This window comes from Zonotrichia albicollis, chromosome 2 (assembly GCF_047830755.1).
Source record: "Zonotrichia albicollis isolate bZonAlb1 chromosome 2, bZonAlb1.hap1, whole genome shotgun sequence".
NCBI classification, from domain to species: domain Eukaryota; kingdom Metazoa; phylum Chordata; class Aves; order Passeriformes; family Passerellidae; genus Zonotrichia; species Zonotrichia albicollis.
Genome location: NC_133820.1, coordinates 50,668,667 through 50,691,778, shown reverse-complemented (window position 1 = coordinate 50,691,778; position 23,112 = coordinate 50,668,667). Strand labels below are relative to the sequence as shown.

Here is a 23,112-nt window from a genome sequence, read left to right as displayed (position 1 = left end):
TCAAATTTGTGTAAACAGTTTTACAAAGGTTTTTGTCCTGGAATTCCTCTGCTAGAGCTATAGCAGGCATGAGCAGGCAAGAATAAACACAACCTAAAAAAAAATTAGCTATAAACATTCAAGTATCACTAAATGTGTCCTGATTCTGTCTGTCTGCCTCGCAGAGCACAAAAATCATCCTCCTGATGACTTCATTCAGGCTGGGAGAGAGGTGCTGCTCAGTGCAAAGAAGAGGTACAGAATCAGGACCATAACAAGCAGCATTTACAAAGTCAATTAATCTCTTGGAGGTTGTTCAGAGCTAGATTTTTAGAGATAAATAAAAGTTGTTAGAAACTAATGGCAGGGGCCCTGCTGAACCGTTCAGGTGCTAAAATTTATTTGTAGGTCTTCAAAAATCTGTCCCCAGGGCGAAGTTACCTCATTTAACAAGGGAAAAAAAAAGAGACAATCAGTTGAATGGTGGTGAATTCATTGAGCCAGACTTTGGGAAACTGCAGGGACTTGGAGGTTTGCAGCTGCTCCTTCAGAGGATGACAACTTAAGCCAGTCCCTGGTGGTGTTTATTTTCTAGTGTGAACCCCGAGTTTCTGCACAGAGCACATGGATGCTGTTCTGCCTGCTCCTCACTCCTGTGAAAACCCAGTGGATGCTGTTTTGCTTGGCTGCCAGACTGGATCTTGGACAGAGCTCATCTGAACCCAGAGGAGTGGAAATGGTGATGGGAGGTACCTGGCTCTTGGAGCTGAGCTCTAGAGCTCATGTTCACTCTTGTGAGCACTGGCCATGGGGTAGGAATGTCAGCATGTGCCCTGCTCCAGTTTTATTAGCAGCATGTTGCCTGGCAGTGTTAGGTTTATGGTTGGACTCAGTGATCTTAGAGGTGTTCTCCAAACTTAAAGGTTTTATGGTTCTATGTTGTGAAATCCAGTGAGTGCCTGTGAATGATATTAAAAGTGGGGATTTACAGGGAATCTGCCAGAAGTGCACTTTTATCATCCAGAGCTGTGTAATGGATTCTATTTCCTTGGTGGGTGACGAAGCAGAAGAAGATTAATGCTGTTGACAGTAGAACAAGTCCAATGCAAAAAAAAGCTGCGAGTATCAGGCTGGCTTCTCCGGGACTCAAAGTTTTGCCGAAAAATTTGCCCACTTTGTTGTCATAATCTGTTAAAAGAGAGTTGTTAATGAGAAATCTGCACATGAATCTGAAGAGTTTTAAATGGCATTTAAAAAAATCTTTACCCTTTCCAGTGGTTTCATTTGTTGCAGTAGTTTTATTGTATGTTCCAGTTGTGTGTCCTCCTTCTGAAGGAACTTCCCACTCTCGTCGCCCTTCTCAGGGTGAAAAAAAGCATAGTTAAGTTGGAAACCTTCATAAATATTTTTTTGTCTTTTGAAAAATTAGAGTTGACTTGATTTCATTATTTCTACCTTGTTGATCTGAACAGGAATTGTCATTAGATCATCACAACTGTTCCTCTGAGCAGCTCCATGGGCAACATTCCCCTTCTCTGTAGGCATCTCTGTTACTCCACTACTTACTGTGGTGATGGGACAAGGGGTAACTTTTAAATTGAAAGAGGGTACATTTAGGTGGGACATAAGGAACACATTTTTAATGAGTGTGGTGAGGCACCGGCACAGGTTGCCCAAAGAAGGTGTGGATGCCCCATTCCTGGAAGCGTGCAAGGCCAGGCTGGATGGGGCCTTGAAGAAAACCTGGTCTAGTGGAAGGTGTCCCCTGTCCATGGCAGGGGGGTTGGAACAAGATGATGTTTAAGGTTCCTTCCAACCCAAACCATTCCATGATTCAGTTCTGCATTTGCTTGTCCATTTAAAATCTCACAGCCCACATGAATATGTGTAATCAAATAAAACCATTATATCCACGGAAGGAGTATTTTGGCAACATTTGGCATCTACATTTGTCATCATGCTGCTGCAGGGTTATAGGTATGAGGTCTGCCTACTGGCAGTGTTTCAACTCTTGTAGAGGAGTGTAGCCAGCACAGTGAGGACCTAGATGCCGGATCCAGATGTTTAGTGAAGTAATGTGATGTGGAGAGGCTCACAAAACACTTTCAGCTTCACTTACATGTGTTGGAAGAGACAAGCACCACTCAAAAAGTTTGCCAACTTTTCTTAGTCAAGAGATCACCTATTTCTTGGACAAGATGAACTGTTGTTATCTTGCTGTTATTATCATATTTCTAGAGTCCCATACTTGCAATCATATTTCTAAAGTCTCGTACCTTCTTGGCTGGTTTTCTACCATGCAGTTCTTCTCTATAGCCCAGTTCCCCATGGCTTCCACAGGAACTCCTCCTAGGCTCTCAACCCATGCCTTTTTATTCCAGTTACCTTCACGAGCTACAGCTGCTGCCCAACTAAGGACTTCACAGCTGTAGCTCGTTTGGAGTAACTAGGACCCACTTATCCAATACATAGATCTTACAGGGACTCTCTCCAAAATTAACAACCATTTTCTGGAGCTCCTTTTATCCCAGCTGGTGTCTGCCTGTGCATGGAGGAGCCCAAACAGCTCTGCAAGTCATCATGGCTCACAGGAAGGAACCAGCACTATGCCAGACTGTAAACCATCCTGCACAGTGAGGCAAAAAGGCTGAACAACAGCTTTGCAGATGTTTTCTGTGCCACCTGTGAAGGACAAATGGTCCCTAGGCTGCCACTGCCTCAGAAGGGCACTTGTGAATCACCAGCTGGTTTCAAGTTGCAGCAAAGTGCACCAAAGATTGCCACGTCACCAGGGGTGTTTGTCCTGTCTCTTATCACTGCTAACTGGCTGTGGCAATGCAGGTGCTTCCCACCAGTGCACAGGTGAGCTCTCTTCCTTTCATCCATGCCTTCCATCCAAATGTGCTGCAATACCACCTCTGAGTCCTGGCATGTTTCTGATACTGCACCTGATTTATTGATGGTGTAGGTTGTCTCCATGCCAGCATGGATGTGATCGGCCACGTGGCAGTGCAGAAGCCACGTCCCAGGGTTTTCTGCTACGAGTTCAACTGTCTGGAAAGTCCCAGGGAAAAGGTCATATACATCTCCTCTGTGGTCCTTATCTGTCTGTGGCAAAGCAAACCAGAATTGTGAGAGTCATGCCTCAAATACTGCCCCATGGGCACTGAAATATTCCAGTCAGAATTCCAGCTCCTTAAGGCAGATCAAATGCTTCTTGTACATTTCTAGTGAGCATCATCCAGAGAAACTGAGGTCTGTGGACACCTCTCATTTGATCCATCGTACAAAAGCAGACCGCTTCTGTTGACTCCAGCTTTTGGCTGAGCAAAGGTGTTTCTTTGAAATATTTTTCAGGTAGTCCTGCCAGTGGCAAACTGTCACAGCATAAAACCGTACTCCAACCTGGCCTAACTCTAATCTCCTCCCTGTATTTTCCCTCACACCTATGGGTAATCATATATTTTAACCCACCTAAGCATGTCCTCTACTAGGGTAATAGAAGCTTTGCAAGTATCTCATTTATTATGTATTTCCTTCAAATGCAAAACTCCCACCCACCTCAGCACCAGCCTAAGGCTCTGTGCCTAAGTGACAAAACCAGGCTGGAAATATGGAAAATTTTTTGTTTGTTTTTCTCATAAATTTACCATAAGATTATAAAAGTTTTATTTTGATTTATTTTACCAACCTTGAAGATGAAGGTCTGTGCATGGAAGTGAACTGTGTGGATATCCACTTCATTGCCCATTCCTATCAAATACCAGTTTGTCCTATCACCTTCATTCATCGTTAGACCCAAGAGACTGTTGTAAATCTTCCCATTGATTGCTGGAAGAATGACAAAAATAGGAATGATTAATAATTGGCCATGGTATGGGTGATTATAACCTCTACTTCAGGCACCCTTTGCACTTTGAGGGTAGAAGGAGTGCTCAGGCAGAGAGGGGACAGGCATGTGTGGTCAGGACAAGTGCTGTCCCCAGTGACCACTGCCGCTGCAGGGAGACAGTCATACTTTTGTTTCAGTTTCCAAATTGTGTAAGTATACATCAACAAACATTTTTTCTGTCTTACAGAGCATCAAACTGTTTTTTTACTGGTTGAGATTGAACTCCTGAGCAAACTGGATCTATGCTGAGAAGCTACATGGAAAAAGAGGGAATAGAATTGTTGCCTAAAATAGGTACCAGCTGCAGAGAGAAAAGTTTGCTTTGCCAGGGCTGTGTGTGTCCCCATCCAGTCTATTCAGCCTGGCTCCTGGACTGGCTGCAAATACAGCCACAGTTTTAAAATATCATCCCTATGCTCATAAAAAACAAGCCTGGGAGGGACACAGCCCACAAATGACAAGGGAATCCTGGCAGGGCAATCTTTTCCCAAAAGTATAAGAGTAAACTATCTTGTTAGAAAAATATCTTGGCTGGGCCTTGTGAAATCTTTTTGTTTCCAGCATTGCAGTTTATGAAGTTGTCACATGGCTGGGTAACTGCAGGCTGAGTCCAATGTGTCCCTAAAAGGGCTGTGAAAAATAAACATCTTTCCTCTTGGCTGCTGCTGCCGAGTCCTACATACCATGCTTGCTGTTGCCGTCTTCAAAGTTCTCAGTGGAATTAAAATCATCAGGATTCTTATGAAGGTATGTTTCAATATTTTCTTTCAAATACCAGGATTCATTTTCATCGAACACCATAAACAGAAGAGTAAATTCACGATCGATGTCTTTCCTCAGACCTCTTTCATCTAAAGTTCCTTTTCTGCAAACTACAAGAGGCCCAATCAGACCACTGTACGTGTCCTGAAATAAAATAAACATATGCATTACAGATTTTCAATTCATCCAATTATGAAATAGATACAGATTAACTGAAGATTAAATTGCTTTTTCCTATCAGATGAGAAAAAATCTGTCTAATTAAAAACTTCTTTCTCTGTGGTTCTCTCTGTTAATTTACCAAAGCAATGACATCCAGTGGTCCCTTTCAACCTTACTCATTCTGTGATTCTGTGATTTTGTGTAATGTTTTGTCTTTACCCCAAATCCCCTCAACTGTTCTTTAAGGAGGAAATCACATTACTGTGGTGTATGCCTTGGGATTTCTGTAGCTTAAATTACCCAGGCGTGTGCAACTGTTGGTTAAGAGTTCAAAGCATCTAGCTCTGTAAATGGTGTCTCTAGCCTGTGGTCCTCTCCCAGCTGAGAAGCAGGATCCTTTCATAAACATTACAGAAGTCACGACATGTTAGCCAAAGCAATGCAAGCTTTAATGGCCATTTCTGGGTTACCTTAACAAAATTTGCTGTTGAATAATAAACCCAAGTGATACAATTTGGATCTGTTTTGCCAGGACCGGATCGTTCCGGGACGTTCCACCTGTAGGTGTTTATTTCCCCTGAAACAGAGAGAGAACAATTTTACCTTGAGCAGCTAAGTATTAGAAGCTTTGAATGGTATCTAACTCAGACCTCCTATCCTTCTCATCAAAAAACTGTCTGCATCAAAACTACCTGTGGAAGCATGCAGCAATGGGATAGGGATATGATTCTGTCTTCCAGGAGGTCGGTGAGGTTCCAGTGGTGTTAGTGAGGGCAGATTGCTCCAGAAATAAAGATCTGCAAATGATTCTGACAAAAGTGGCATCCCACAGAAGGAAGTTTACAAACAGGATTCTTCATCTTTGGCAAAACCTGCAGTAATTCAATGATCTAGGCTGCTGATAATTAAGGTCAGATGAGGCATTGGGAGCCAAGCCCAGAAAATGTTTCTTGGACCTTCTCAATTGAAGAGGACAAAAAGAAGTGGCAGTTGCCACTGGGATTTTGCAGAGGGTGCTGCAGAAGTGTGTCAGCTGTGGGCCTGGATAGGAGAGCTGGATATGTACCAACCTGCTGTCTTGGGGGGAGCAGGGGGGTTCTTTCATCTTCCAGATAGGATCTTGCTCCACAGCAATTAGCAGAGAACCTCTATCCCTCCTGAAATGTCATCATCTCTGCCACATCCTCCCTATACAGAAATTCCCTGGCCTCTGATTTTAAAAAAACTGTAACAAATGGATGAGAAAATGATCTATTTGAGTGAGGATCATTTCTCTGCACCGAACACAAACATCTGCATTCAGATGAAATGCCTATGCTGTGTTTCCCTGCTTTGCTTTTTTGCTGGTACTTCAGGAAAGGGTAGGAGACCAAGATGTGGTCAACACCTTGCCCCTTTAAGTGGTGGAGAAAGTGTTGAACCAAGCAGTCTCTGTCCCAAAAGTCTTTCAGGGTGACAACAGCCAAGAGCATCGTGGGACATGCTGTGAGTCAGGTTAAAACCAGGAAATCACAGAACCATGGTTTTAGTACAGCTACAGCACAACAGCTGCCAATGGCTGTGAGCATCTAGGCAAGGAGAGTTTTCAAGCTTAAAGGGTTGGGAAATGTCTGAGCCTAGTTCTTGTGTCACTGAGCCACTACACTGTTCATGCATCATGCAGCAGTGGGTTTTAATTGTACAGTAGCAACTACAAAAACAAAAAAGTGATGACTTTCAACTCTCATACAATATGAGATGGCTCTCATGTAAGTATTGCAATATCATTTACTCTTACAGAATAAGCATCATGTCATGGAGACATTAAGACCATGTCATGGAGACATGGAGGCCAGGGAAATGTTTCTCATCCGCCTGTATGGAATCTACATGTCATCACCTCTTTTTAGAAGGTGTGATCTGAGAAGGGAAGCTGGTCATTGTCCTCCACCCCTTCCTTGCTTTTTCCTCCTCAGCTCAGGATGTTTGGAGGCTGTAGATGGAAAAAAATGCTCTACCCTACTTAAAGCTGACACACTTCAGAAGGCATTGAAGACTGATCTTTGAAGTTCAAATAAGCCATAACCCCTGAAAAAAAACTATAAACATAGGAAAATTGATGTTTTCTCCCTTTTTTCCTTCTGGGTAATTGGAAGAATGGCCAAGGAGAGAACAAAGCTGTGGCAGATGAGAGCTGGTCTAGCATAGGTTGCTATGGATATGCTTTCTGCATCTATTTACCATGCCCCCCACAGTTTCTTTAGGACCTGGCAGTGCTCTCAGGAGCACAGTTTGTCAGGATGCAAATCTGTCTGATGACTGATTTAGGATTTAGTAGAATTAGACAGTCTTTGGCAAGTTTGGGGTGAGCAGTCCAGCCTGGCCTAGGAAGAAAGACAGTGAGGATTTCTAGATGATGCCGGTGGGGACTGAGGTGCCCAGAAAATTTTCTTATTTTCAGGGATTTCATTTCTATGTTAACTGCTCTTTCCAAACTCCTAAGGAAAAGTCAGTCCTTAGATCCTGTTGAAGAATGCTTTTGGCTTGCTCTCCAACACAGACACCTTCCCTCATCTAACTCATCCCAAGCCTGCTCCCATGTGGACACAGGAGACATAACAGTAGTGTTCCCCTTGTTACATCTCAAACGCCAGCCGAACAGTGTCAACATCATCATTACAAAACAAAGGAATTGTATATAAACCAGTCCCTTTTCTTTCCCCTCCCCCATGTATTAATCTCAGGTATACATTCACCAAACTGCAGCAAGGCAGATGCTGGCTCACACTTGGGCATGAGTTTCTGTGTATTTGTATTTTACCGACACGGCTGCTCACAGGAAAGAAATTTCAGCTTGCAAAGAGCTTTATTACATCAAAATTTCTTTACATTTAGTTTCACACTGGAGTTCACAAATACCGCCAAAAAAATTTGCATGGGTGTTGGAAAGCAAAGGTGGGTATGTTTTGGATTGATTGCTATGCCTGGGTTTGATTTCCTACTTAGAACATAAACCCAATAAAAAATTGAAGTTCAAAAAGTTAAACAGGAATAAAGCAGGAATTAAACAGGAATTTTTCTATATGAAAAACTATTATCTACTGTTTTCCTCACTAGAAACTGAGGCATATTTGGTACACTTTTCAAAGGTTATTAATTCACATGACAGCTATGTTTGGCATTTTATGCACGACTCTGAATGCAAATGCCAATTCTCTGTAGCTTGAGAGAGGCAGAGTTAATATTAACATCTGCAATTCTTACCTCTGAATTTGAAAGTTTTTAAAACATTGTTAGAGTGTCAGTTTGGAGCCAAATGCAGCACTGGCTTACATTTCTCTTGCCGTGATTATGGGCCTGCTTCTCTCTCTTTTGGACGTTGTCTAGTGGTTTTACATTCCTGTTTCTACCCCTGATAGGAATGAAGGCTTATTCTCTGCCCAAACATGCTCACTTGGTCAAGAACCTACATGTCTAGAAACTCAGAACTGTAGCTGAATAAGCATTGAGCATATTGTGCCTGGGAGAACATATAGATCTGGGCAAGTTTGAAAGAGAGATTATCGTTAATGTGCTAAAATGCTTTTATATACAGCCTTTGTAGCTCAAAGAAAAGAAGGGGGAAAAAGAAGAAAAGGGAGCCTTACCAGGGAGGGTAATTGGAGTCTCAGGCTGTTCTTCACAACCAACCTCTTCTATACCATGTGCACTTACTGAGTAAGGCCTGCTGGCTTTGTTCTTAAATACGATCAGTACAGAGTCACCGACCTCGGCATGGAGTAGTGGCCCTGAATTCAAACAGGAGATGCCAGTGTTTAATGCTGCTTTTCTGAATTCAACAAACTTTCAATAGCTTGGCCTGGGAGTAGAGCCAAGGTCTCTATCAAAATCATTGGGCTTTTCTATTCTTCCAGGAAAGCCATAGAAATTGTATTATCTCAACTGATTAAAAGCTCCATATGTACAAATAATCCCTTTTCAGTCAATGAAGAGAATTGTTCTCTCTGAAGACAGGTCTTTGAAAAGCTGTTTTCTAAGGAAAACTCCTGAGGATGGCTTTTGAATCTTTCAAAATGTTAGTGTCCTTCAGAAAAGGAAATTGTAAACATATTCCTGAGAAGGTTATCCTGAGGGAAGAGTATGAAATTGTATCAGGAGAGGCTTAGTTTTAGTATTAGGAAAAGGTTCTCCACCCAGGGGGTGGTTGGGCACTGGAACAGGCTCCCCAGGGAAGTGGACACAGCACTGAGCCTGACAGAGTTCAAGGAGCATTTGGACAGCACTGTCAGGAACAGGGTGTGAGTCATGCAGGGCCAGGAGTTGGACAGTGATGGTCTTCCAACTCATGATATTCTAAAACTCTATGACTATTTTATGACCAGTTGTTGCCTGCTTTTCACCCCATAAAAAACCTGAACTGATGGTTATTTTACAATGGGTAAAATTATGTCTTGCCAATTGCAAACACAAATCCATTTCCTTAATGTTATCTTAATGTTTGAAAGAGTCTCCCCCATGTTACAAGCTCTGAAGCTAAAGTGAATCCTGGAATTGCCATTATAGCACTCCTTAGGATACTCCTTATTCATGTTCAAGAATTAATTCTTTAATTTGGAAAGGATCTTTACACTCAGCAGTTATATAAATAGCATGTAAAATAACTGACACCTGGAATAGGCGTCACTGTTCCATATTTTCCATCTTAATAAAGCTAGAAAACATAGTTTTTGGAAAGCAATCCTCTCTCTGAGCACAGCTTGGTCTGTGAGACATGAGAGTTACTTGCCCAGGATTTCCAAGTGTTCCTCCTCTTCTGTCCTCACTTTGCGCTGTGTGAAGTTGCCACTTGTGTACTCCCTGTAAACAACCTTCTTGTATTTTGAACCAATCAGGTCCTCTGCTTGGCCCAGAAAAACATGCCCATAGCTGCAAAATAAAATGCAATAAAAGCACCAAAGTATACATAGCTGAAAGCTAGTAACTGTTGTGCTATTCACAACAGATTCAATGAGAATATACAGCTTGATCCAATGTGCTGATGGATGTGAAGGCCCTGAGAGATGCAGGAGGTTTTGAATAGCAAATAGCAAGAGTGATAATCCTTACTGAATGCACACCCTCTTCAAACAGGTAAAGCTGAGGATAAGATGCACTCTCCAAGAATTTTGGGAACACAAATCCTTCACCAGAGCTGGAGTAGGGGTAAAGTGTGAGATGAGAGTGGTTTCAGCTGCCCTCTCCAGCAGCATTGTTCACTCCAATAACAATACTGCCTGTCCCTGGAAACCTGAATCCTCCTATCATGATGGCTGCTTTTGCTGTCTTGGCTATTAGCCACGGGAAGATGATAAACAAAGCTCGACCTCTGAAAACAAATGTGATCCATCATCTGAGATAAGAGGGAGCTGTTTCACCCTTCCCTCCTGCTGCTGTGCACTGCCCACGCTGGATGCTTTCCCAGCATGAAAGGAAATAAAAGCAGGATGATAAAAGGAGAAATGTATTTTCATTCTGCACAGGGAAGAGGATCCTTTCCAGGTTTCCCTAGTGCGTTTCTGCTCCCATGGGATCCCAGAGGGCTGGCTCGCCGGCAGAGGACACTCACAAGCCGCTGTGCAGCTGAGCCTTCACCCTCTCTGCGAGCAGCCGCCTCCTGGCAGCTCAACTCCGGGGTGCCCCTGGCATGGGAGTTGCAAGGCTGGTTCACAATACACTAAATAAAACCAAAACACTGGTTTTGCCCCAGGGATACTGCTTACTGTGTAGTGAGCTGTGTGTGCAACAGCAGCCTTTGACAGTAGTGGAGTTTATGTTTTCTTTAAACTCACATCATCACCTGTGACTCTTCAGGTGTATTTTTTACAGACTCCTCTTCCTCTGTACAAGAAGCACTTTCAGAGATGCTTTTCTAAGGTTTATTTTTGACATAAGTTCGTTATTGATTTCACCAAAGTCTCCTCAGAGACCAGACTATGCAATATGATCTGGAATGTGTATTTTTTCCACAAGTTTTTTATTCCTCACACAGTGGAGTGATTCAGTTGCAGGGTTACTTATGTTCTGATCTTCTCAGGGGATCTAGGGGCTACCATGCTGCAGGAAACCAGACTCAGCACCCTCATCATGCATCTGCATTGCATTGCCTACAGGAGCTCACATCTGGAACAGGTGCCTTTCTCCTCTACGAAAACCAGAAGTCTGGGATGGCAAGGCTGGGAAGAGTAAGGGAGAGAAGAGGGTTGGGGGGCATCATTGTAAGGTTGAGCCAGGGCTGGAACACAAACTTGGAGGCCTTCTTGAATTCAACAGCATTACAAGACACTCTGAAATGAAAGCATTTGAAACTGGTGCCTATGAACTAAACTGAGAGGCTGTGACTTTGTAAATACATTTTATCATATTATGTTTGGCAAAGAGTTCCTCCTAAAAATACAAGGTTGGCATCATGAAATGGTGCTTCAAAGTTTCCCCTCCACTGTGAGTGTGTCTTGTGCCCACAACAGTTTTTTGGGTTGGGTACCTTTCCTCATAGCTGCTGATGTTGTAAACCTTTGGTGCTGAGCTCTTATTTGAGGCATAGTCCCACTCCACCTCCTCTGCAGCAATGTAATAGACCCTCATGGCTCCACGCTGCTGCGGGGCTCCACTGGGGCTGCGGCAGCTGCTGACCTTGTAGAGATGCTTCATCCCACCAACAAAGTGATCAAAAGTCCTGCAAACCACTTTGAACATGCCTGGAAAGAAAAGCACACGACATTTAAGCAATTTAAAAACCTAAGAAGCATCCTGACAAATTAGGTCCTGTGTACATCTCTGATCTGTCCTCAGATAATCCTAATGTATAATGCTGTATGGAAAGTCAAGCAAGAGGATGTTTAAATAGAATGATAGAATATTCTAGGCTGGAAAAGACCTACAAGATTACCAAGCCAACCATTAACCCAGCACTGCCAAGTGTACCACTAAACCATGTCCCTAAATGCCATCTCAACAGTCTTTTAAATACATGCAGGGATTGTGACTCTACCACTTCCTGGACAGCCTGCTCCAATGAACTAAAACTCCCTGATGCAACCTGAGGTTATTTGCTCTTTTCCTGTCACTTGATACCCCTTGGGAGAGGAGACTAGCACTCAGGTAGTTATAGAGAGTGAGAACAACTACTCTGACCTCCTTTTCTCCAGGCTGAACACTTCCTCAGCTGTTCCTCACCAGACTTGTGCTCCAGACCCTTCCCAAGCTCTATTTCCTTTCTCTGGACACGCTCCAGCCCCTCAATGTCCTTCTTGCACTGAGGGGCCCAGAACTGGACACAGAATTGGAGGTGTGGTCTCACTAGAGCTGAGTACAGGGGACAATCCCTGCCCTGCTCCTGCTGGCCACACCAGTGCTGATCCAGGCCAGGATGGCATCGGCCTTCTGGGCCACCTGGGCACATTCTGGATCATATTCAGCTGTTGTTGTCCAGCACCTCCAGGTCCTCTTCTGCTGAGATGTTTCCCAGACACTCTGTCTGCAGTCTTTGGCATTACATGGGATTATTGTGAGCCAAGTGCAGGACCCAGCAGGACTTGACCTTGTTTTGCTCCATAGGAAAAACTAGCCTGCTCCATCTTTACTCAGAAATCACCATAAATTACTTCTAACTATTTGAGTTAGATCAGCTCGGCCAAGGAAACTCTGAAAAGCACTTGGGTGTCTGGCAGCAGGAATAAGCTTGCCAGCAAGCCTCACTGCCAGCGAGCCCATGCTGCAGACATGCCCACGAGGAGCACAGGAAGAGGAGGAGGAAGCACTCATTGCAAAACTCAGTGAAGGCATGGAGAAACAAGGGGTGTGTTTCAGAGATGCTGGTTCCTTGTCCCTGAGCACAGAGCCACTTTACCAGCCTTCAGTGCAAGGGACTCTCCATGGAGCCCCTGCAGTTTGTCTGGTGTAATCAGGCTGAAGAAGGGCTCTGCAATACAGATACAGACCCATGATACAGGCATGCCTTTATACTCTCCTTCTCTTCTGCCCATTTACTCAAGGAGAAGCTGACTGTGATGTTGTCCTGTACAGTTCCACCTGCTAGCACTGTGTGAAGGAGGAAAGCACTTTCACAGCTGCTTTGTATGTGAGTCAGTGATAGAATCAAAATTAAAAGTATAGCCCTGTCCAGACTAGTTCTCAGTCTATTTCTTGCACCTCAGAGGCAATAGTGATTAAAGAGATAAAATAATATGTAATTAAACTAAAATCACAAGCATTGACTATTGTAAAGATCTGATAATTCATTCAATTTATGTTATTGCTGGTAAAAGGTTAGCCAAGAATTAATAATCTCTTAGAATAATTGTTTTGTGTGAGATCTACAATGCAGTTTCATGACAGATGGTGGAAATGTTTGGGATTTGTGTTAGAAAAATTTCAGTTGTCTTGCAGCATCTGCAACAGAGGTCTAACCTGGCACATACACAACTCCAATGTACATTTCTATCTACATGGATGGCCCTTGACATAGCTTTGTACAACCCTGATGACTCTATTAATTTACACAGAGTTGCATCAATACAAAGCAAGATAATGTTGTACTTTATATGAGGAAGATTATTTGGTGTCTCCAGAAAACAACTCACACTCTCCTGGTTTGAAGTGTGAATCACTGGATTACCCATGAGATTTAAAAGTACCTTTAATGTATAAGCTTCTGAAGAAACTCCCAAAGACTATTACTGAAAAGCTTTGTTGAAGTCCTAAAATACCTTAAATGATGCTGACTATCCACTTGGCAGTGAATTTGCTTTTCTAAAAAAGTCTGTTTGAAGAATTATAAAATTCTATGAGCATCCTGTTAGCTATCTCTCTGCCTGCTGCTCTACCCATCCCTAAGTCATTAAAGCCTCTGGTTTTTGGTGTACATGAATATATACACCTTCCCAGAAAATTAATCCAGCCTGAATTCTCAGCTATGCCAGGTCCCCAGTGTCTCTCTCCTGGCTTTCAGCCTCCTTGTGCAGAGCAGAACATCTCACTGTCTCACAGTTATTTTGGCTCACTGGTATCTGCAAGCGCCACACAACCAAAATCAGTTCATGAACATACCCACACGGTCTGGCTGCATTAATGCTGTCCCTGATAAATGAGGGAACAAGGCCAGCCCATCCCTTGTTGTCCCTCTCAAGTCGATGGTGTTTCCTTGGAAATGAACCCCATGCATGTCGTAGTGACTGCCCAGCCCAATGAGGTGCCAGGAGACCTTGTCATTCTTGCACATGGTCAGGCCTGGCAGATTGCCATACAAGTAGCCATTGACAGCTGGAGGAAAAGGAAAAAATCATGGTTAGCAGCAGGTCCACAAGAATGCATTACAGAACCTCCTACCACCCACCTGGCCAAAGACTCACGACTCAGCAAGTCACTAAAGGGGCATTTTGTGAAGCAAAAGTAGGATCGGAGGATGCCAAATTAACATCTAAGTGCTATTCCTATAAACTCAGAACTTCTACCTCTTTGGTTTTAGCCTGTAAAATCTTGTAATAGCTTTCTGCTATTGTGATGTAGCAGTCCTCCTCTGAGCTTTTGAGTGTACCTCCCAGACACCAGCCAAGTGTACAAATTTGGTACCTCCTTTCAGCCTGGAGAATGAATAACCATACCATTAAGGCTATGGAGAGGGCCATAAAGAATCTGAGTTACATGGGTGTTATAAGGCAAAACTCCCTAATCCTCAAATTGTTCTCTGTGATCAATGTGTGAAAGATGCTATAAAAGAACAAAACTTCAGTATGGTAGTTCCATCTCATAGAAGAAGAATAAAATAGACAGGTCCAGAAAGCCCCTGAGTTCTCTAAAAATATATATCTAAAGAAAAGGTAGGTTATGTGATTTGCTCAAGTTTGTCATCCCAGGGATACCTTGGAGGAGATCCGTGCTGAAGTCAGATACTTGCATCCAGAAATTATGTTGTAAAATATTTTTGACCAATCCCCTAGTCGTTGTGTCTCCTCTTTCAGAGGTGGTCACTGCCCAGCAGGGCAGGTAGATTTTACTGCATGAGTCAGTGCCAAGGCCAGCAGTGAAATTTAAATCACTAGTGAACATTGGCTTCTTCTGCACCTGTCTCTGGCATTGTGCCTTTTTACAGAACTAAGTATTGTATCTAAAATCACTGCTCTGTTCCCTTTTTCCAAATGTATTTGTAGATGGATGCACTCATGGCCATTGTGACTGGAGTTTCAATGTGCACTCCAAGGGCATCAGGAGCTGGCCATAAGTTGACTGACAGCTTTCCAGCTCACTCTCCAGTGCAGTTCAGAAGGCTATGAATGATAAAACCAACTCATCTTCCTAACATGATTGAATAAAAGATATCATTAACAGATATTAGATATTTTGTACCATGCATTTTGTTGGATTCCATGAAATCAGCATCATTTTCATCCACTTTTGTTGGGTCTCCAGTAAAGGCTTCAATATTCTTGTTCAGATACCAGCTGTCATTCTCATCAAAGATTGAAAAGAGGAGGTAAAATTCTCTGTCTATTCCTTTCTATAGAGGAGGGGGAAGACAAGACATAAAAAAAAGTCTATTCAATAGAAATGAATAGGTTTTTATAACAAAGCTTTCTTTTCCCTGAAGCCACTTTCATACTAAGTCTGCATAGAGACAGGAATTGGCACCTTTTCATCAGCCAGAAGGCTGAATAGAGTGTCCTTTACGGAGTGTGAAAAGAGTTATTATTTGCATGCAAAAGACAGAAAAGCTAAGGAAGAGCCAGGATATTAGGGAATGGTGATTTTGTCTTCTTAACCATCCCCTTAGATCAGCTTTTACCCTGAGGAGTAACATTTATTTAATCTTTGTAAGCAGAGCTGGGAACTGGGGAAATCGCCTGTATGGGAGCCCCCAGTGCACCACCCTGCTCTTAGGGACAAGCAGACATTCTTGTTAGGCACCTGTGTCCCGTCATGATTCAGGGTGTTCTTCCGACAGACCAGCAAAGGTCCCACCAGGCCAGAGTTGGTGTCCTTGACAGCATCAGTGGCTGAGTAGTACAGGTAGGTCAGGCACGGGGGGTCACTCTCTGTTGGACCTCCATTTTCAGGCACCCTCCATTTGTACGTGAAGGTTTCACCTGGCTTGACGTGGGCTCCTGGCTTCAGGTAGCCTGGAGAGACAAAGTTGAGATGCACCAAGATTACAGGAAGGCTTTGTCTCCCTGACTACAAGAGTTAGATGGAAGCTGGGCATAGCTACAGATTTCTGCGGAGAAGCTCCCCCCTGCCACCACAGCTGGAGCACCATCCCATAGTCTGGGCAGCTGTGCCATGGGAACATCTCACCTGAGGCCTGTGCCATGGGGACAACCAAGCCAACTCCCCACAGAACAAGCTCAGCTGCTCCACTCAGACACCTTCCGACGCTACGTTGGATTATCTGGATTATGTTCAATCAGACAAGACATGCAGAGCTCATCCTGGTGCTTAAATGGATTCCTCTAATGTTTGTAACTTACCTGGCCTATCATGGAATTCATCCATGGCACAAACTCAGACTCTGCTTTTCATTAAGAACCAACAAATCAGTTACATTATTGAGTGGAGCTAGAGCTGTGGCTCTTTAGAAATTCAAAACAAATCTGATCCTGGTAATTGTTTCTTTTTGATTTTATAGCAATGCACAGGAGCCTTTGTCAGCATCTCTAGAGTGGATGATATTGTTCTTTGTTGGAGGCTACTTTTAAAGGATTTGGGCCATTGTCTGCTGCTATGCAAAGGGTGGATTTAGATTGTCTTTGACACTTAAGCACCCATTATCTATATTTTCTCAGCACACTCAGTGTCTAGTAATCCAAGAAAATCTTACAAAGTTAGACACAAGTGAAAATAGCAGTATTGCATCTGAGCATAGCTATTTGCTGCAAACTGCAATAGAAAACAGATTATAGCTTGCACAGTATCCAATACTACTGGATTCATCCTGCAACAGTCCTCAATGAGGCAGACATTGACTTGGAGTCAAAAATCCTCTGAGACTAACAAGTGCCAAATGCAACATGCAAGGGTATTTCCTGAGAGCACTGAAAAAACCCCCATATATCTGCAGATATCTCTAGATGTAAGTATTTTTATTTACAGTATTTCACATGAGTAAGCTGCACTAGACAACCTCTGAAAAATTATTTACCCTCAGCATATGCTTACAGGCTCTGCATGTATACCTACAGGATTTCTGCATGTATACACCTGTAGATAGATGAAATGGAAATCCATGGCACAAGAGTTAAGAGGAGAGAAGAAGGGGCAGACAGATTATTGATGAATCTAGAGTCAGGTTTCTCTCTAAAGACCCAGAGGAGTGCCAGCTCACCTGGCTGCTGAATTGCAGTTTTGGGTAGATTTTGCTACGCACAGAAGTGTGCAGTGCTGAAGGGCACTGCTACCAGGGACTGATAAATGAAATCCCAACAGCTCTGCAAGCAGGAAGCTACACTTCCATTGGAGAACTATCTCTGACATGGGTGGCATTAGGATCTGTGCAGATAACTCCAAGGCTGAACTCAAGTCAGTTGCTTTTTATGTTTTGCCTCCTGGCAAATTTGTTGAGTTACAAGGTCGGGAATAAGAGATAACAATTTAATAAAGCCTTTAGCATTGATCTTGTTGTATGATGAGTTTTACATGTTGACCTAATTCTCTCTCAGCACAATTTTCAAAAGAGGGATTATGTCCCATGAGTTTCTTTTGATGCACTGTAGTGGAAACAAAGCAATTTAGGCAACAAGAAAAGTACATTCCTCTTCAGTGCTGAAAATGCACTTTTTCAGACACCACAGAATTATCTCTGTAGATGCTATAAATGGGATTCACCTCACCTTAACTGGGCCATCTCAAGCTTAGTCCCTAACTCAAACTCTAGCTTTTGTGGTTGGTGGAGACAGAATCACATCTCCAGAGGGCCTTCTTGTCACTGACTGTAAAAGATGCCTACCAATTAACATGATATTTAACATTCAATAGTCAAACTTAGATGATAAGACCCTGTCCTTGAACAAAATGAGAGGAAGAATTTAATAAATGCTCCATTTCAGCATGTATGTGTCTATGAGAATTAATAAGGATTATCACTGCTTTGTGATATGTTCCAGGGAAATCAGATAAAAGCTGCCTTTGAAACTGACTATCCTGACAGTAAAGCAAGGGCAATGGCCAGCCTGGATTAGAGAACTGGGAGTGATGCAGCTGAGAACATGTGGATGGCTATAGCAGGGCCATCATGCCAGATCCTGAGAGTCATCATTTCTGGAGCGTGTCCAGAGGAGATCCACTCCTTGAAATGGAGCAATATTAGATAAGAATTAATAGAAATTGGATTGTGCTTGGGACTTTTGTTCAACATAGGCCTCAGCTAGTTTTAGATATCGTATCTGGCACATATCCAAGGAGAAGAACCATCACATTTGCAGACTGTGGAGTCCCATTGACTGTGACATGAAGGTTACTTGCAAACTAATCAAATCATCCTTTCTGTGCCTTAGCATCCATGAAAAGGCAAACCTGCACAGCTCAGCAGCAGATTTTTGGGCTCAAGTATTCTAGAGGTGATGATCCAGTAGTGCAGCCAAAACTTACCATCTAAGTAGGGAGCACCTTCTGACAGCTTGCTGAAGCTTACACCATGGGCCATAATGCTGTAGCTTCTTCTGGCTTTGTTGGCAAAAGTAACCAGTACTGTGTCTCCCACCTCAGCTTTTATAACAGGGCCTTAAAAAACAAAGTGAGGGAAGGTATTAGGACTGCTCTCCAGCATACTTCCACCAAAAGAAGAGAGAGCTGCTTGCAGTTAATTCCCCTCTCAGTCCCGATGGTTCTACATTCAAACATGATGTAATGACAGGAGGGGAAAATATTCACTGTACCAAGTATTCCCAGGTGCTTCATGTCCTCTGACCAAGTCTTCTTACTGAACGTTGCGTCAGTATATCCCACATAGTGAACTTTCCAGTACTGTCCTCCTATTCTGTCAGTCCCTTGTGTAAAATATGTTGCAGATTCACTGTGGAATTAGCAAATCAGACTGGTTAAATAATTGAAAGTTCAAGCAGAACCCTTCATTTCAGAAAAAATTATTACTCCAGACAAAGGAGAAATTACCCCCCCCCAAGTTACTAATCAGCATACACTTTTCTAGCACACAAAGAAAGGTATTTCTGGTTTGAATTAGCCAACAAATGAGCATTCATTGTACATTAGACTTTTATGTTTAACCCTGATTTTCTTAGGAAGACATTTATATCAACTTACCTTAGGCAAGAACTGTGCACAATGTTTGTCTAATCATTGTTGGCTTTTCTGGGAGACACTAATGCAATTGTCTCCATCAGTCATATCAGGGGGGAAAATTCTGCCACTGTGGCACCTCTGAACTGCACTGATTGTAAGTGTGAAAGCTGCCTGAAGTGTCTTGATGAAGGGTCATTAACTGTGTTGAACTTGGCGTGCCTCACTTTCCCCATGGATTTAATGGAGTAAGATAAGTGCTTCCAGAAGGCACCTTGAAACATCACAGTTATGCATCCAGCTTTCTGACTAGGCTGTTTAAATCCATTCCTCCCTGCCCCCTTCAATTAAAACTAATGACAGTGCAGGACCTAGCCCATGTGAATCACTGGGGCAGTGGCACACAGACTCCTGAAATTAAAGCACAATGGGAGTTGACAAGAAATCTTACCTGCCAGTGGCGTTCAAACCCTGCCCAGTGAATTTATCATAACCGTCAGGCCCGTAATTCCAGAGCACTTCTTCAGCAGCAATGTAGTATCTTCTGTTATGACTGATTGGGGAAGGGTGAGTCAGGTTTTTCTGGCAGATCTGAACATCGTATAGCGCCTCCATGCCACCTGGGAGAAGAAAGAGTCTGGAGACAGTGCCTGACCACCTGCACAGTCAGCAATCTCATGGATACAAATGTAAATTTCAAAACTCTCTGGGAGCTACATGGATTGGAAGCAATTACTACAGTAAATTTCTATTTCAAAATATATTCTCTGCTTACAACCAGACAGATACCAATGTCCTTCCTTTGCAAGGTGGTACATTTTATGCAATAGGTGAAACCCATAGACATGAATGACACTCTTTAGTGGACTTATTTACTCAATTTCTTAATCTCCATAATGATGATAGACTGATTTTGGAGGTCAGAGTGCCTCCAGATATCTGCCAAATAGCATCACCTCCCCCTGACTTCCACTGAAATACAGACTGGTTATTTCTGCTGAAGCTATTCGTTGCTTGCCAGAATCGAGTCTGTTTTGTCTGTTTTGCAAAGCCCACTGGAATCAATGTGAAAAATTCTCCCAACTCGTCTCTGCTGTGATAACTACAGATTGCCTGCTGCCATGACACCTAGTTTATGATACACACTTTCAGGGTCTTGCACCACACAAATATGACAACATCACCATCAAATCCCTTCACATAATGGTTTCTGAGAACACTGCCAAGTTTTGCCTGATTTCCATAAAGCAAAAAGCTACAAAGTGTTCAGCTGGCATGATTTTTTTTTTAACATGCAAGTACTTATCTACAACAAAAAACCTATGTTGAAAAATGAGTATTGAAAACTCCTCTCATTGCTCATCAAAATCTCGGGTTTACCTAGGAATCGTGGGGACAGTGCTGGGTCTAGCAAGTCTTCCTCACATGAGTTACATGGCCAAGTCATTCACATTAGCTGAAGATTTGGCCCAACACGTATCATTTCTGGTGACTAAACTCATGATCATGATGTTTATCTGGTGAAACAGTTGCAAATTGCTCCAAAGTCACAAAAAAAAGCATCAAATCCTGCTCTGCCTGGAAGCATCTCCCAGTTTTCCCTTCCAAACAAAGCAGAGGCTGATGAGGGAGGTCTATGGCAGCGTACCTCGTAGGTGCTCATTGACCTGGCAGGTTATCAGCCACCTCCCGGGGCTGCCCGGGGTCATCTCCGCCGTGATGAATGTCGCTGGGAAGAGACCGACCACGTCTGCCCTCTGGTCTCGGCTGGTGAACGTGTGCCCGTAGAAATAAGCAGCGTGGATGTCTATCTCTGCCCCCATGCCAAACAAGTGCCAGGACATGGAAGTGTCAGCACACATCTCCAAGCCGGGGAGATTGCCATATATATAACCGTTAATTGCTAAAAACAAAAGCATGAGACTTTATGAGAGGTGAAAGAAAAGTGACTCTGGTCCCATTGCTAAGTAGTAGCATTTTGAACATATGTCTTACTGCTCTGTATGATCAAATGTCCCAAATTATCTGTCTGTGTCTGTGAAAAACATCCTGGGTAATATCAAGATGTTGCAAAGGCCAAGTCATCACCAAAAAGGCCTGATAATGAAATTAACTTGTTCTGCAGCTATTTAGCATGGCTGAAATCTATTTCCTCTTATCCTACGTCATAAATATACCATTATATGCCAGGCACAAGCAATTTAGATTTGAAAATTTTATCAGCCAAATCAGTGAAGTCAGCTCTGTCTTCCTTAGCTTCTACATCTGAGAATATATCAGGACGCTAGAAGAATGAGACTCATATTTTGCAAAATATTTTAATTCCTAGGCTCTCTGGAACAAACAAAATATACAGAAATATCTGGAATCAACTTCTTACACCAAATGTCCAAATAACACAAAGTACCATTGGCCAGTATATCTCTGAAGGGCAGGAGTGGTTATACCAGCCAGCCCAGCATCCACAAGCCTTTTGAGAATTCTTTCAATACACACACCTCAAATTGCCCTGCAACTTTCTTTGCTCTTTTCACAGCTGGACAAAAATCTGTTGCCTAAGATAAAATGTTAAACAAATGACAGAGCTGGGCATGAAAGCCAAATCTCCTTTCTGCAAGTGTCGTTCTGTTTTTAGGGAGAGGTTTTTATCAGTACATTACTTCAACATTCTGACCCATTCCTTGCTGACACAGATAAAGGACAGACATCACAGGGTCCTACTGCACTGAAAAGAGCCTGGTCACTGCTGTAGGTCACCATTTATTCAAAAGTCCTTCTCACCATGCATTCGGTTGCTGGTCTGGAAACCTTCATCCTCTTTGTTAACTGTGTCTGGTTCTAAGCAGAAGGTGTTTATATTCTCATCGAGGTACCAGCTGAAGTTTTCATCTACAATGCTAAACATCAGGGCAAAAGCATTAGCAGCACCAGTCCCTTCTATTGTGGTCTCATCTGCAGTTCCTAAATTGCAAACGAAAAGGAAAGTGATAAAAAAAGCCTGGGATGGGATTGAATTTAAAAATTACAATAACCTTGGCACACTCGAGGAAATACAGTTCTTTGCCCACAGTCTGCAGGGCAGGATGAATTTCACCTAATTTTGCTCTTCTAAGGCAAAATTTTGACCTCGCTCCCTCGGACTTTGAACAGGTGAGTGCCTCCAGAAGGCAAAGCTAAGCTAAGTCAAGCTGATATTTCAGTATCTCTTTGGTCTGACATGAGCACAAGCACCTGCCAATATCTGTTGTCCCATTTCCCCACTCTTTGGCCCATTGCACACAATCCTGTCCCCTTAGTCAGTGTCATTTAGCATCTGTGGTCCTGCACAGTGAGCCGGGTCATGAGCTGGATCTATCCAGAAACCAGTGACTCATGGTTCTTTTTTACAATGAATTAGGGAGTGGTGAGTGGTAGCCTGCATTTCTGTAGCACTGAAGTGAATTCTCAACCATACCCCCAGAGTGGCCCTCTAAATGTGGCTCACTGTCCACAGACTGGCGAGGAGCCCACGAGAGTTATCTAGGACTAGGCACTTAAATTTAAAAATGATGAACAGAATTTATTCCAGCTAAGTTCAACATCTTGATCCCCATATTTATTTAGGGATGAACCTGAGACCGTAGGACTGGTAATACTGAGTAGTCTGTTATTATCCACTGGCAAGTGTAGCCTTCATTCCAATCAGTCTATCACTGATCCCATGAAAACTGTCCTTTCATCTGCCTTCTCTGGGAGAAAGCTCCCAGAGAGTCTTGCTCTCAGTCCTGTGTCCACCACCACCAGCTGGAGGACTATGTCATGTAGATATCCTCCTTCATGAATTAAAGGCCAAACATGTAGATAATCTGGCTTTCAGGCTAGGATTGTTTGGAATATGCTGTCTCCTAGCTTCATGTGTTATCTTTTAGTTATCAGCTCAGTGTCATGTATTCAGTTCTGTGGATTTCAAAGGCTCTCGAGGAGAATGTAAATAGGAGACATTTTAATTGTGTGAGTTAAGCTGGAAACTGGGCTTGTCTTTTCCACATTAAAGTCTTTCTCTTCTTCATATATAAAACCTACTTCACTTAGAAGTA

General features: G+C 42.9%; 1 protein-coding gene across 1 annotated transcript; it reads right to left on the bottom strand.

Annotated features, from left to right (window-relative positions):
- Nucleotides 1–964: 964 nt before the first annotated feature.
- On the bottom strand, nt 965–21,997 carry HEPHL1 (hephaestin like 1). Its single transcript, XM_074535142.1, has 16 exons — nt 21,818–21,997; nt 20,685–20,939; nt 19,488–19,656; nt 18,676–18,812; nt 18,389–18,520; nt 15,713–15,924; nt 15,155–15,305; nt 13,859–14,071; nt 11,295–11,508; nt 9,561–9,700; nt 8,422–8,562; nt 5,266–5,372; nt 4,555–4,777; nt 3,671–3,810; nt 2,928–3,087; nt 965–1,335 (listed from the first exon to the last, which is right to left on the bottom strand). Exons 1-16 carry the CDS (start codon nt 21,939–21,941, stop codon nt 965–967), a joined length of 2,889 nt encoding a protein of 962 aa, XP_074391243.1. The 5' UTR covers nt 21,942–21,997.
- Nucleotides 21,998–23,112: the final 1,115 nt, after the last annotated feature.

Bases quoted from the DNA above. Each gene is read 5' to 3' on its own strand.
- HEPHL1 (XM_074535142.1), bottom strand. From the start codon at position 21,941: ATGTTTAGCATTGTAGATGAAAACTTCAGCTGGTACCTCGATGAGAAT. The intron at 20,940-21,817 runs GTGAGAAGGACT...TTTTGTTTTTAG, and splicing joins GACCAGCAACCGAATGCATG to CAATTAACGGTTATATATAT. The intron at 8,563-9,560 runs GCAAGTAACTCT...GTTTGAATTCAG, and splicing joins GGAACACTTGGAAATCCTGG to GGCCACTACTCCATGCCGAG.